This window comes from Canis lupus, chromosome 8 (assembly GCF_003254725.2).
Source record: "Canis lupus dingo isolate Sandy chromosome 8, ASM325472v2, whole genome shotgun sequence".
NCBI classification, from domain to species: Eukaryota; Metazoa; Chordata; class Mammalia; order Carnivora; family Canidae; genus Canis; species Canis lupus.
Window position 1 is genome coordinate 63,135,848 of NC_064250.1, and position 12,753 is coordinate 63,148,600.

At 56.6% G+C, this 12,753-nt stretch overlaps 1 protein-coding gene and 1 long non-coding RNA gene across 4 annotated transcripts; both read left to right on the forward strand.

Annotated features, from left to right (window-relative positions):
- Positions 1 to 421: 421 nt before the first annotated feature.
- Positions 422 to 3,808, forward strand: LOC125755608 (uncharacterized). The gene is made up of 3 exons (XR_007412521.1): positions 422 to 589; positions 1,931 to 2,094; positions 3,489 to 3,808. It is a non-coding gene; the product is annotated as an uncharacterized LOC125755608 (long non-coding RNA).
- Positions 3,809 to 4,417: 609 nt separating this feature from the next.
- Positions 4,418 to 12,551, forward strand: FAM181A (family with sequence similarity 181 member A). 3 transcript variants are annotated; one of them, XM_025442655.3, is made up of 3 exons: positions 4,418 to 4,562; positions 5,580 to 5,733; positions 11,170 to 12,551. In XM_025442655.3, exons 2-3 carry the CDS (start codon positions 5,689 to 5,691, stop codon positions 12,133 to 12,135), a joined length of 1,011 nt encoding a protein of 336 aa, XP_025298440.1. In that variant the 5' UTR covers positions 4,418 to 4,562; positions 5,580 to 5,688; the 3' UTR covers positions 12,136 to 12,551. The 3 variants fall into 3 exon arrangements, with proteins under 3 accessions (XP_025298440.1, XP_025298442.1, XP_025298441.1); XM_025442657.3 differs by lacking the exons at positions 4,418 to 4,562; positions 5,580 to 5,733 and adding an exon at positions 6,160 to 6,914; XM_025442656.3 differs by lacking the exons at positions 4,418 to 4,562; positions 5,580 to 5,733 and adding an exon at positions 9,102 to 10,422.
- The last annotated feature ends 202 nt before the right edge of the window (positions 12,552 to 12,753 follow it).

Sequence of the window (12,753 nt, forward strand, 5' to 3'; positions counted from 1 at the left end):
AATGAGCAGGGGCTCTGGAGTACCTTCAGGGTGCTGGGATGGCGAAGGGGCTCTGGTCAGAGATCCTTTTTCCCCCCTTAATTTTATTTGTTTATTCATGAGAGACCCAGAGAGAGAGGCAGAGACACAGGCAGAGGGAGAGGCAGGCTCCCTGCATGGAGCCCCATGCGGGACTCGATCCCAGGACCCTGGGGTCAGGCCCTGAGCCCAAGGCAGACGCCCAACCGCTGAGCCACCCGGGGGCCGTGGTCAGGGTTCCTGACCGGCAGGAGCTCGGGCTGCAGGCCTGGGAGGCCAGGAAGGTTGAGAAAGATTGAAAGGCTCCTTCCCTGGGAAACACGGGGGACCCTGAGGAATTCCCCGCGCGCCCTCTTGTGGCCGTTTGAGGCCAAGGACAATTCTGCCTTTTTCTCTGAGTGAGCCAAGGGCTGGCAAGACCCCGTGGGAGCTCTGGCCCCAGTCAGGACTTTTGTCCCGACAGACCACTAACTCCCCAGGTTGCCTGGGCAATCTCACCTCAGTTTCTTCATCTGATAATAAGGGTACCCGTGAAATGAATGGCTCTCGCAAGTGGAAATGCAGACCACAGGTGAGTGGGGTGGGCAGGTGGGGGTGGGAAGCACTCCCGCTTGTCGCGTTGGCCTCCTCTAAGGATTGGGCAGCTGGGAGCTGCCCGACACTGGAGGATGCTGAAGCTCAGAGAGATCAAGTGACCTGTCCTTGGTCACTCAGCGGGTACGTGTCAGCTCTGGAACCTGAAGCCAGGTCTGTGACTCCAAAGTGTGTCCCCTCCTCTGACTCCCTATTGTTTTTCAGGGTCTCTAAGATCCCCACCACCTCTGCGGTGGCTCGGGGGCGGTGGGGGGGTTGCTGCTGGAGAGAAAACACTCCCAGGAGCCATGAGATCCTTGCAGGCGGCCTAGACAGGAAGGAAGGAGTCAGCTGACAGGCATATGGCCAAGAGTGACCCCATCTATAAAATGTAGCCTTTCAAGGGGAATAGGTCACCTCTCAATTAGCCATCAAAACAATGTTCTCCTGGCCAGCTGCCTAAGCAGGAGCAGGAGGCTGACCCCAGAGCTCAGCATTTATCCAGGGCCTCATGCTGCCTCAGTTTACCTGGCACACCTGCCTCTCAGGGGTCAGGTTGAGGCGATGGGGCCCTTGTGGGGTGATTTGGGCATATCTGAGAAGTTCATAAATGTTGCTCTCACTTGTTTCTTGGGCTGACACATCTCTATAGGGCTAGTTCTAGGGAAGAAGCCAATGAGAAGAAATAAGGAGCCTCCCAACTCAGACGGGCCTGGATTCAGATCTCAGGCCTGTTCCTAGCTGAGTGAACCTTGAGCACATCATTGTGTGCCTCCGTTTCCTCTGTGAAATGGGGTCACTCAGAGGAGCCCCATAGTACGGTTGGAGGATTTGGACAGTGAGCTTGAGCCCCCGTGTGTCTCTTTGCAACATATAAAGTGCTGGCCAGTGCTTACCAGTCTCAGAGAGCATCTCCCAGTCTCCTGATGGGGGCGTTGGGCAGGAGCTCCTCAGGGCTGGCAAGGGCAGGGCCTGGTGGGAATGAGGAGGGTAGGACGATGCTGTGGCAGGTGCCTGTCTGCCTTGCCCCAGGGTATTCCCCATGGGAGTTAGAAGCCTGTCCCACAATTGAAGTTTTATACTTTTTCTTTTGGACCAGACTTTGGACATTCCCTCCAAATGAGATGATAATTTAACAGAATTGAAGGGAGAGGGGGAAAGAGTGACTCTCCAATGTTCACTTGTGTCGTCCTGGGAACTGTTCATTAATATTTATTTATTAATTCTTAAAGATTTTGCTTGTTTATTTTATTTTATTTTATTTTATTTTATTTTATTTTATTTTATTTTATTTTATTTTATTTTATTTTATTTTATCTTTTTTGCTTGTTTATTTTAGAGAGAGAGCCAGAACACATAAGCTGGGTGAGGGGCACACGGAGAGGGAGAGAGAATCTCAAGCCGACTCTGCACTGAGCGTGGAGCCTGACCTGGGGCTCGATCCCATGACCATGACCTGAGCTGAAACCAAGAGTCAGATGCTTAACCGACTGAGCGACCCAGGTGCCCTTGTTCATTAATATTTAAATTAACATTATATCCAGGGCAAAGGTTGGCAAACTTTTCTATGTGTGTGGAGGGGAACAAAGAGCCCAGTTAGGAGGCTCGGCAACCATCCAGGTGAGGTGAGAGATGGTGCATGACGGGCCCAGGGTAGAGCCGAGGAGCTGGGGAGAAGAGGTCGGATTCTCGAGGTAGTTGGCAAGCAGAGCCCAGAGGGTGCGCCGATGGGTGAGCACGAGAGGGGGTCAGGGATGACTCCGAGGTCTGGCCTGAGCACCTGAAAAGATAGAGCTGCCATTATTGAGATGGAAAAGCTGTGGGAGGAACAGACCTAGGGAGAAAATCCGGAGCTCAGTTTGGGGAGAGGACCTTGAAGATCTCTGGGGAGAGGGCTAAGGAGCTGCTGGAAAGGACCCTGGAGTTTCGGGGAGAGAGAGATCCAGGCAGGAGCCTGAAACAGGAATAATCAGTTCAGAACTGGTCCTGAAGGCTCATGAGATCCACGGGGTTTCCTGGGCAGTGGGCGCAGAAAAGGAGAGAAGGGGCACCCGATCCCGGAGCTGTGGCTCAAGACCCAGCCCCAGGCTTCCCTGGGCACATGCTGAACTCACAACTGGTGCCTTGCTTCCTGCTCTGGACAGGAGGACAGGATTCGCTGGAACTTGCCCGAAAGCCCACATCTGACACTTCTTACCTCTCTCCTCTACCTGCCCTCTCCCCCACTAGAATCCCCTCCACTCCATCCCAACAGAGCCAAAGCCACCCCACTCATCCTTTAGCCTGTGGAGCTGGGGCCCTGTTTCCATCACCCTTATCATCCAGAAGTGCTGGTCCTCATTCAGAGTCTGACTGAACTGTCACTGCCAGCCCCTCACAGACTTCTTTGAACTTGAAACTAGATGTGATCAAGCCCTTGGGCACTATTTGGAGTTCTCTCTCTCCCTCCACCACCCCTTGGCAGATCTTATAGCCTGGTCCGACCCAAGTCTTTCTCCATGGTCCCAGCAAGCCGGCAGGGTAAATAGAATTGCCCCCATCTTACAGATGAGAAAAGTGAGGTCCAGAAGGGAAATTATTTGTCCAGATTAGCAGAGGCAGGACAGGAATATAGTTGCCTCTTTTTTTGTTGTTTTTGTTTTTTTAAAGATTTTATTTATTTATTCATGAGAGACACAGAGAGAGAGAGAGAGAGAGAGAGAGAGAGAGAGAGAGAGAGGCAGAGACGCAGGCAGAGGGAGAAGCAGGCTCCCTGCAGGGAGCCAGACATGGGACTCGATCCCAGGATCCCTGGATCATACCCTGGGCCGAACGAAGGTAGATGCTCAACTGCTGAGCCACCCAGGGGTCCCATGGCTGCCTGACTCTTAAGATGTACGCATTACCTCTGCTTCCAGGTGACGAATGTGCTCCAGGGAGTACGTACCACGTGCCAAGCACTGGAAGGCCATCCAAGGGGGTGATGTTCGACGATGTTGACCTGTGGAGTTGAGCCTCTCTGCTCAGCTGGAGGTGAGGGGGCTCCTGAGTTCACTGTAGTGACTCTTCTGACCTGACCAGCACCATGTGGGGGAGCCCGGGAATCGCTGATTGTGCAAATGTCCCTCTCTTGGCAAGACTTTATTCAGATAATTTTTTAAATGTGTGTTTTGGACTGGATTTGGGCTACAGAGAGAATTGCGATCGGAGATCAGGAAATAAAAATTAGATGACAAAAGGTTGCTCCCTGTATCTTACCAAACTGGGACAGGTGATCCAGGGAGTGGGTGGAGGCCGGGCCGTGAGGCCAGAGGGGACAAATCAGAAGCCCTGCCTTCTCTGTGTGATTGGCAACCGGAGCCCCCAAGATAGCTTAGAAACCAATCGGTCATTTTGCTCCATGTGCTGGTTTGTTCGACAAGCATTTATTATGTGCCTCCTGCCTGCAAAAATACACGGAGGATTCAGCCCTTCTTCCTGACTTCATCTGGCCCTTCCCTGTGGTGCCCTCTCCTCTCCAGCATCCTAAACTTCTCACTGCCTCCATTCTCCAAAATTCTCCATTCTCTGGTCTTGGTTTGCTGAACTGAATCAGTGAGCTCTGGTCTGGGAAGTGGGAGGAGCACTTGAGGACTTGGAGGAGTCACTTTTCATTCTCTAGGACTCTGTTCCCTTGATTGAAATCCCAGGGGTTATCAGAAGGCCAAGCTTTGCACCCCTGGCTTTGCAGCCTGTGAGCGGGGAGCTGGACACAGGGACCCCTGGCACCAGCCAGCCCATCTCCATCCACGCCCACGGAAGACATGACTAGCTGATCAGGCCATTCTAACTGCTGAGTCCCTGGAGCCTCGGAATCTTTCCACAGGGCACCTGCCAGCCATCACCAATCAAACCTGAGTTGGCAGTTGAGATTAAACGGACTTTTCATTCCTGGCTGAGCCCTGGGTGAGGTGAAGAGATAGACCAGAAAGGCTCCTGAAGAGAGAGTCCAGGTGATGGACCTGCGGCCTGGTAGCCGGGACCACGGGGGAGGCGGTGGTTCATGGGGGTGGCCCGAGAGGGGCACGAAGGCACGACTGCTGTGTCATTCTGGCCACATCAGCCCCTCTTTATGGGTGAGACGTGCCCAGGCTGGGGCGCCCTGGGCAGCTGTGGACACAGCGCAGAGGGGAAGAGCTGGGGCAAGGTCACTGACTCCAAGCCAGGCATTGTGCTAGTCTTTGTCACAGATGATTTCTCTTAATCCTCATTGTCCACCCCGCCGGCGAGCTACGATTAGCTCCGCCTTAAAGATGGTCACACTGATGCTTGTCTCTGTCACTGCAGCTGGGCTGTGGCGGGGGTGCGGGTAGTGGTGCAGGGACAGGCCAGCTGAGCTGTGACTTCCTCGGGGCATCATGAGGTCTCCAGCCATGCCGGTGCTCAGCCTTGGTTGTGAGGGGAGGTCACCAGGGCAGAGGAAGCCCCCGGCCTGGCAGCCAAAGGAATTTATTTCACCCCAACGCCTCCCATTCCAAGAGAGTGGAAAGCCTTCTGTCCTGATTACAGCTGACAGCTTGCCTCGGCAGGTCTTTGATAGAAACACTCTCATTACGTAAGGGGGTTACATAAGTCATCTTGTGATGTCATGCGTCCACAAAGTGCTGGCCCAGCCTCTGTGCCTCTGCGGTGGCATTCGTGTGTTTCCTGCGTTGAGGTGGTCAGACTTAACTCTCCAGGGCCGGGAGGGGCACATCTGGGTCTCTGGGTTACCAATGCCCCCAGGAGGGAGTTAGGGCCAGCCCGTTGGTTAAAAGGGTCTTTAGGGAGCGGTATCATACGATGGTCACCACCAAGCGTCTGGGCCTGGCTGCCCACATCCCATTCCTGGCACTGCCATTTACTGACCGGAGGACCTTGGGCCAATTTTCTCATCCATTGAACAAGTGGCTTAGTACATATTACATACGTTGATCGAGTGGTGAGTGCAGGCCAGGGCTGAGCTCTGAGCTCTCTGCTATTGTGACCAGGTGGCCAGCTGCAGGACAGAGCTGCCATCGTAGTCCTGCTTCCACCTGGCTCTTGGGTGAATCGGCTCCCCAGTCTGGGCCTCGTTTACTTCACGTCTAAAGTGAGAAGATGGCCCATCTTTTGGAACAGAACTCTCTACAGAGGTGTGGAAAGGTAAAGTTTCCTTTCAAAGTTATTTTTGGTGATTGCAAATGTTGCGTTCTAAAAACCGCACTAATAAACACACTCAAATGAGTCAGAGCTCGCAAGCCAACACACTAGGCTGGCGACTGGTGTGGTAAGCTGGGCAGTTACTGGTTAACACCTCAGGGGACTAGATAATGAAGCTTCTTGGGTGGATGGTTTTGACTGGATGATGATCTGAGCTTGTATGGTAGATTTAAAAAGTGATCATTTTAGCTGTTTATGTCTTTCAAGTCGAGATTTCTTTCTTTCTTTCTTTCTTTCTTTCTTTCTTTCTTTCTTTCTTTCTTTCTTCTTTCTTTCTTTCTTTCTTTCTTTCTGATTTTATTTATTCATGAGAGACAGAGAGAGAGAGAGAGAGGCAGAGACACAGGCAGAGGGAGAAGCAGGCTCCATGCAGGGAACCCGACGTGGGATTCGATCCCGGGTCTCCAGGATCATGCCCTGGGCCAAAGGTGGCGCTAAACTGCTGAGCCACCCAGGGATCCCTAACTTGAGATTTCTATAGGTTCTGGAACCAAAGCAAAAAAATGGCTGGTGGCAGACCGTAATCCGCAGCCCCTGATTTCAAAGTTGTAGGTCATCTTCAGCATCTTCCTCATCTGAATCTGCTGTCTGCAAAATCAGCGGGAAGCATGCATTTGCCTGCGTAAAATAGATCCGACCTCCTAGCCTGTCGCTGTCACTGTTTTATGTATTGGGCACCCATACGAGGCTGTTTAACGGGCTTCTCTGCGTAAACGCAGTTTGAAAGCCCACTGCCCCAGATGACATACCGCGTCCCTTCTGGCTGGGTCGGTGCATGTCATTGTCGACTGTCCCCTCTCACTTTTGGGCACAATCAGCAGCTGTGTTGGCTAAATTCTAGAAGTGGGTTACATCAGATGACAACCAGAGATTCCGGATGGGTGGCCCCTGGTAGTTTGTGTGGGAAACCCAGGAAAGTTAGGGTGTTCCTCTCAGTGGTTTGAGACAGGCACTCATGACAGCAGAGGACCAGGAAGGACTCTCAAGGGCAAGCCAGCACCACTCACTTGCCTTTAACAGATACTTGGGTGTCCCTCTCTGGGGCAGGGAGATGCCTTAGAGTCCCAAAGGAGCACAGAGGATTTGTTGTCAAGTGCAGCCACAGCGATCACAAGGGTCCTTGAGTAAGTCCTGCTCTGTGCCAAGGCCATTCTAGTCCATGGAGATACAGCGATGAATGAGAGCGGTTGTGCCCTGTTCTCATGGAGCTCACCCGGGTGGAGGTGGGTGGGGCAAATGGTAAACAAACAAACAAACAAATGCAGGAAGCAGTTGTTTCCAGTCGGCAGGATAAATTCTATTCAGTGGAATGGGCAAAATATTTAATTCATGAAACATTTAGTGAGAAACTATTCTGTGCAGGGCCCATTTGGGGGTCAGATTACCAGAGGCTTTCTGTGTTAAGCCAAGGAGGATCGACTTCATTTTGAATCTATATACACAGGGATGGGAGAGGGTGTCTTTGGCAATGCTGGAAGTTGGTGGAAGGCTTCTTGGAGGAGGGGATGTTTGAGCTGGACCTTGAAGAATGCCAAGAGGACAGTGCTGGCTAAGTAGTGCTGAGCTGGGTGGCTTGTCTTTGGGCGTGTTACCAAATGTACACAGGGAAAAGAGTCCCACCCCGTCCAGATGCAGGGCCACATGAGAGAAGTGCTGTGAAAGGAAGTCTCCCTAGAACAAGGCAGAGTCAGTATTATGGATGTCTTCCATCTGTCCGTATGACCTACCAGAGAAACCCAGAGGAGCTTCCCCAGCCTGGGTCGCAGGCCTCCGGAGGCCCAGGTGTGGCCAGGTCACGGTAGGGCCACGGATCTGGACCTCAGGCCGCAGTTCTTCACGGCTGCCTTCTTTCCCCTCGACTGATGTCAAAGAGCTGCAGCTTCCGTACTCCTAAAGCAGGTGTCAAGAGTCACAGTCTGACAGAGGACAGAAGAGACGAACCCAGGACTTTCATATAAAATCTGGTTTTCGATGCCGTCAAACCCGACAGCCCAGGACTTAATCAGTGCCTGGTCCCCGGTAGGCGCTCAGGGAAGCAGTGCGCGGTGGGACTGACACGGGCTGTGCACGCAGCTTCAAGTTCAGTTCTGCCACTTGCTGGCTGCGAGGCCTTGGGAAAGCAGCTCCGCCTCCCATTCCTGCTGAGTAAATGGCAACGGTAAATGACGCATTGAGCTGTCATGGAGTCAGGCGGGATCGTCCACGTGTAACCATTGATTGCAGCTCTTGGCACTTATGAGATGCCCCCCAAGTATCCGCTTCCTTCCAACTCTTCGTCCCTTCCATCCTTCCCTCCTCTCTCCCTCCGTCCCTCCCTCCTTCCTCAGCAAGTGGGAAGAACACATGGGTAGAACAGCCCATACTGAGAGCTATGGAATGATTTTTTTTAAGCTATGGACTTGGACCCCACAGAGCTCCCCGACCTTGGGGGTTGGCTATTGTGTGAGCAGCGAGGGGATGACGTCACCAGCAGGAAAGGCCAGGTAGGCTGCAGCACACGAGCTGACACAGAGAATGCAGGAGGCCGCGGTGGGAACGGGCTGGGATGGGGCCAGTGCCCCGGCAGAGGATGACACAGAACGTGGTTAAGTGGGCCAGCGCTGGGTTATGGAGGAATCGGAACACTGGCCGAGCTGTGCACCCTGGCCCCCAAGCAGCGGGCAGCAGGGAGCCCAACCTGGTGACCTTGCGCAGCCCTGTGTAAGGGCTGGTTTGGAGCAAAAAGGATGTTTCCTGCCCCTACCAGTCAGGCTGGGCTAGGTTCTGCTGCGGAGATAACCCCCAAACCTCAGGGGCTGAAAGCCACAGCAATTTAGCTGTCACACTGCTGCAGAGAGGAGTCGCTGTCCAGGGGCCTGTGATGGCCGATGGTCCGGGATGCTCCAGCCCAAGGACACCTCCGTGTCAGCCTGTGCTTCCCCAGCACCCCCAACGAGGAATACCGCAGTGGATCCTAAATGCTTAGACTGAGTTACAGCTCATGGGTGCAGGGCCCTCTCCTCCAAAGCCTTCGTTCTGCTGTAGGGACCCTCAGGCCACAGAGGGAGGTGGCTTGAGACCAGGCCACTGTGTGCTGGCAGCAGCTGCCTATTAGCCAGCAGGAGGAGCTGGGACCATCCTCCTGGGTGAGTCCCCTGGGCCTGCCCAGCTCCTGCTCCCATGACCTCAGAGGGGAGTCCTTGGGATTTTAGATGGTGGCATGGAGGTGTGGTTGGGGTACAGGCCACCAACTGTTCAGCTGACCAGCGGACAGGAGAAGACGGTGGCAGAGGAGGGTGGGAGGGAAGGGAATGGCCGAGGAAGGGAAGGACAGGGAAGAGGAGGCCGAGCATCAGGAGGAAGGCAGGACGTGCGGGCCACCAGCGGCTGGCACGGAGGCCGCGCCCATCAGCATTCCCCAGGCAGCCCCCCTCCGCCCTCCGCCAGCGGCCTCACCTTCCCTCCGGCCAGTCAGTGGGCAGGGCCAGCGGCCGGCTCGGGGCTCCCTTGCTCACTCAGAGCGGCCCGCTTGCGGCCCCGCCGGCGTTGGCACGGTGACAGTAGCCAAGTGTGCAAACTTGTGCCATTGTCCCCAGGCCAGGGGGAGCCATGGAGACTGGCTAATATGACACAGGAAAATGTTTGCTGATGGCAATTCTATGGGCTTTGTCCACCTCTTTCTCCATCATGACGACTCGATTTAAGTCCCTAACTGTTTGACTACAAATGCAAGGGGACCGTGCAACGCCAGCCTTTTGTCCGGCCGCGCTGAATGGGCAATTCAGGCTTTGTGCAGCTCAATTGAGGAAGCAAACATAAAGACAAGATTCCTGAGAGCTCCGGCTCCCTTCCCATGGATATCCCAGCACCTCGTTAGAGTCCCTCCCCGGCTACCTTGCCCGGACACCAGCGTGCTTGCTGCCTGCCCTCCCAGGCTGGCCAGTGCCCGGTGCCTCGGGTGGGGGCCGGGGACAGGGAGAGAGGGACAGACTGAGACCGGGACAGAGAGGGGGAGAGAGAGGGAGAGACATTCAACACTCAAGGACAGAGGGGAAGGCAGCCCGCCCCGGCTTACCCCGTCCGATTGTCTGTCTGCACTGGAGCATGGCAGCTGTAGGCCTGGAGTCTTTAGGGGAGGTATGCAAACCCCACTCTTCTGGGCTCAGCCCCTCCTCACTCCTGGACTTTTTAAACACACACACACACACATACACACACACACATACACACACGCGCGCGCGCGCACACGCACACACACACACACACACACACACTGCCCCCTCAAGAAACCAGGGAACCGAGGTCAAGGGGAGGAGGGGCTGAAGGGTAGAAATTTACCGGGAAATGATTGCATTTGGGAGCTGTCTTTTTTGTGACGGTCCCCATGGTGACAATTTGTGACGGCAAAGAATGTGGGAACGGGGCGCTGCCGCCTGATTGGGATGCTTTGTATCTGGAGAGGCGCTCCTGATTGGCCTGAGGGGCCCCCCAGCTCCGGGGACTCGTCCTCCATCCAGCCCACTCGAGGGCTGCACGACCGCTTCCAGCCGGACGCACGGAGCTCGCCGGCCACGCCGGGCCTGGCCCAGGTCTGCGGCGGGGAACCTGCCAGGCCACGTCGGCGGCGGGGCCCGGGGCCGGCCTGCACCCCCGGTCAGTGTGGAGGTCGGGCGGCTCCAGCCAGCTGGGTGGGGGCGTGGGGCGGGCTGGGGCCTGGGGGAGGGGCGAGGTGCCTCGGGTGGTGGCCCAGGAGGCATGAAATCGCTGCAGATGCTTCTACGGGGGAGTCCCGCTGCCCGCAGTCTGAGATCAGCCCGCCAGGCAGGCCGAGGCTTGAGTGCCAGACAGGGGTCCTGCCTGTCCTGCGTGAGCGCTGGGGGTGGAGCGTGGGGACTGGCGGGGGGGGGGGGGGGGGGGGTGATAGCAGGGCTGGGGGCGGGGGTGGGAGGAGGAGGGCACCGCCAGGGAGAGAGGGGGCTTGGCCTTGCTTGAAAGTGGAGTGGTCGCCCCGGCTCAGAAAATAAAAACCTTGCTGGCAAGTGGTGCACGTTGGCAGCGTGGTGTGTGGGAGCCACGGTGGGCTGGGCCCGCGGAGCCTTGCGCTCGGGCCCCAGCAATGCCACTTGTAGCTGGGCCGCTTTGGGCAAGTCGCCCAGCCTCTCTGAGCATGGGCTGCAAGTAAAGGGCAACGGACTCAGGCCGACTGCTGCTTGCCTGTGCCCTCGCAGATGCTGAGGAAACCCTCAGCGGCCTGAACCGGTGGCCTGCCACCCAGGACTCCGTTTCGGGGTCAAGGGCTCCCGGGGCCGGAGCCACTGTTTGCAGCCCCTCAGCCCGTGGGGAGGGCTGGGTGCGGGTGCTCGCAGGGACCGCCAACGACCTGCGTGTCCCCGCCCCCAGGTCAGCTCTGTGCCCTTCCCCGGAGCTGCCAGCCACCAGCAGAGCCCGCCCTCTTCATGGAAAGCCCCATGCAGTGGTCCCCTGGTGATGGCATCCGACAGTGACGTGAAGATGCTGCTGAACTTTGTGAACCTGGCGTCCAGCGACATCAAGGCAGCCCTGGACAAGTCTGCGCCCTGCCGCCGCTCAGTGGATCACCGCAAGTACCTACAGAAGCAGCTTAAACGCTTCTCCCAGAAGTACTCCCGGCTTCCTCGGGGCCTCCCCGGCAGAGGGGCCGAGCCTCACCTGAAAAGGGGAGCTGAGGACCGGCCCGGGAGGCTGCCCCTCGGTTCTGGCCACGATTCCAGTACCGGTGAGGGTGGGGGCTGCAAGGAGAAAGCTCTGGGGAACCCCTACAGGGAGGAATGTCTCTCTAAGGAGCAGACCCTACAGAGGCAGAACCCAGAAGCTGCCAGGCCTGGCCAGGTGCCCATGAGGAAAAGACAGCTGCCTGCTTCCTTCTGGGAAGAGCCTCGGCCCACCCACAGCTACCCCCTGGGGCTGGAGGGGGGGCTGGGCCCCAGGGAGGGACCTCCCTATGAGAGTAAGAAACACTGCAAAGGCTTGGAGCCCTTGGATCCTGAGACGGCCCCGGTGCCCACATCCCCAAGGGCACCGGCTGAAAAGGAGCCACTCAAGATGTCTGGGGTCTCCCTGGTGGGCCGAGTCAATGCCTGGAGCTGCTGCCCCTTCCAGTACCATGGACAGCCCGTCTACGCAGGTCCTCCAGGGGCCTTGCCTCAGAGCCCGGTCCCCGGCCTGGGCCTGTGGAGGAAAAGCCCCGCTTCCCCCGGGGAGCTGGCCCACTTCTGCAAGCACGTGGATGGGCCAGGGCAGAAAGTGTACAGACCCGTGGTTCTGAAGCCCATCCCGACCAAGCCCGCTGTGCCCCCGCCCATCTTCAATGTCTTCGGCTACCTCTAGCCTGGCTGGCAGGGCCTCGGCTCCCACCTCTGGCCCGCGGGGGTGTTGGGGAGCCCCCCGGGAGCGCTCCATGTGCAGAGCCAGCTGAGCAGTGGTGTGGTCTCTCGGGACCCTTCCTTTGTGTGTGGGTGGGAGGGGGAGGACGCGGCTGGGGCAGCCTCTGCAGCCTTGGGAGCTGTGGGGCTGGGCTCTGCTGGCCTCTCTACCCGACCAGACCAGAGTCCCATTGTCCTTGTGCGGGTCTTGGGCAGTGGGGCTTTGCCCTGGTCTGCCAGCCACTCCAGAAGCCAGAGGTACACATCTGTTCATCTGCCACCCACTGTGTAAGCCACTATCTCAGTTCTGTTCTTTCTGGGTTTTTTGGTAAATATTAAGAAAGTTAAAAGAATAAAGACATTTCTTTTGCAGTTTCCACATCTTGGATGTCATGAAGTTGGATAGTCCCCAGGCTAAGAAATGCTGGCTGGGCCCAGGCAGAGGGCAGCTGAGGGAGGCAGCTGGCTGTGGGGGAGGCCAGGGATGGCCCTGAGACCTCAGAGAATGGGCACTGTGGGCCAGGGGAGGATGCTCGGCTTGCCCGTGTCCGAGAGCAGAGGGTGGCAGAGGCCTGAACGTCCC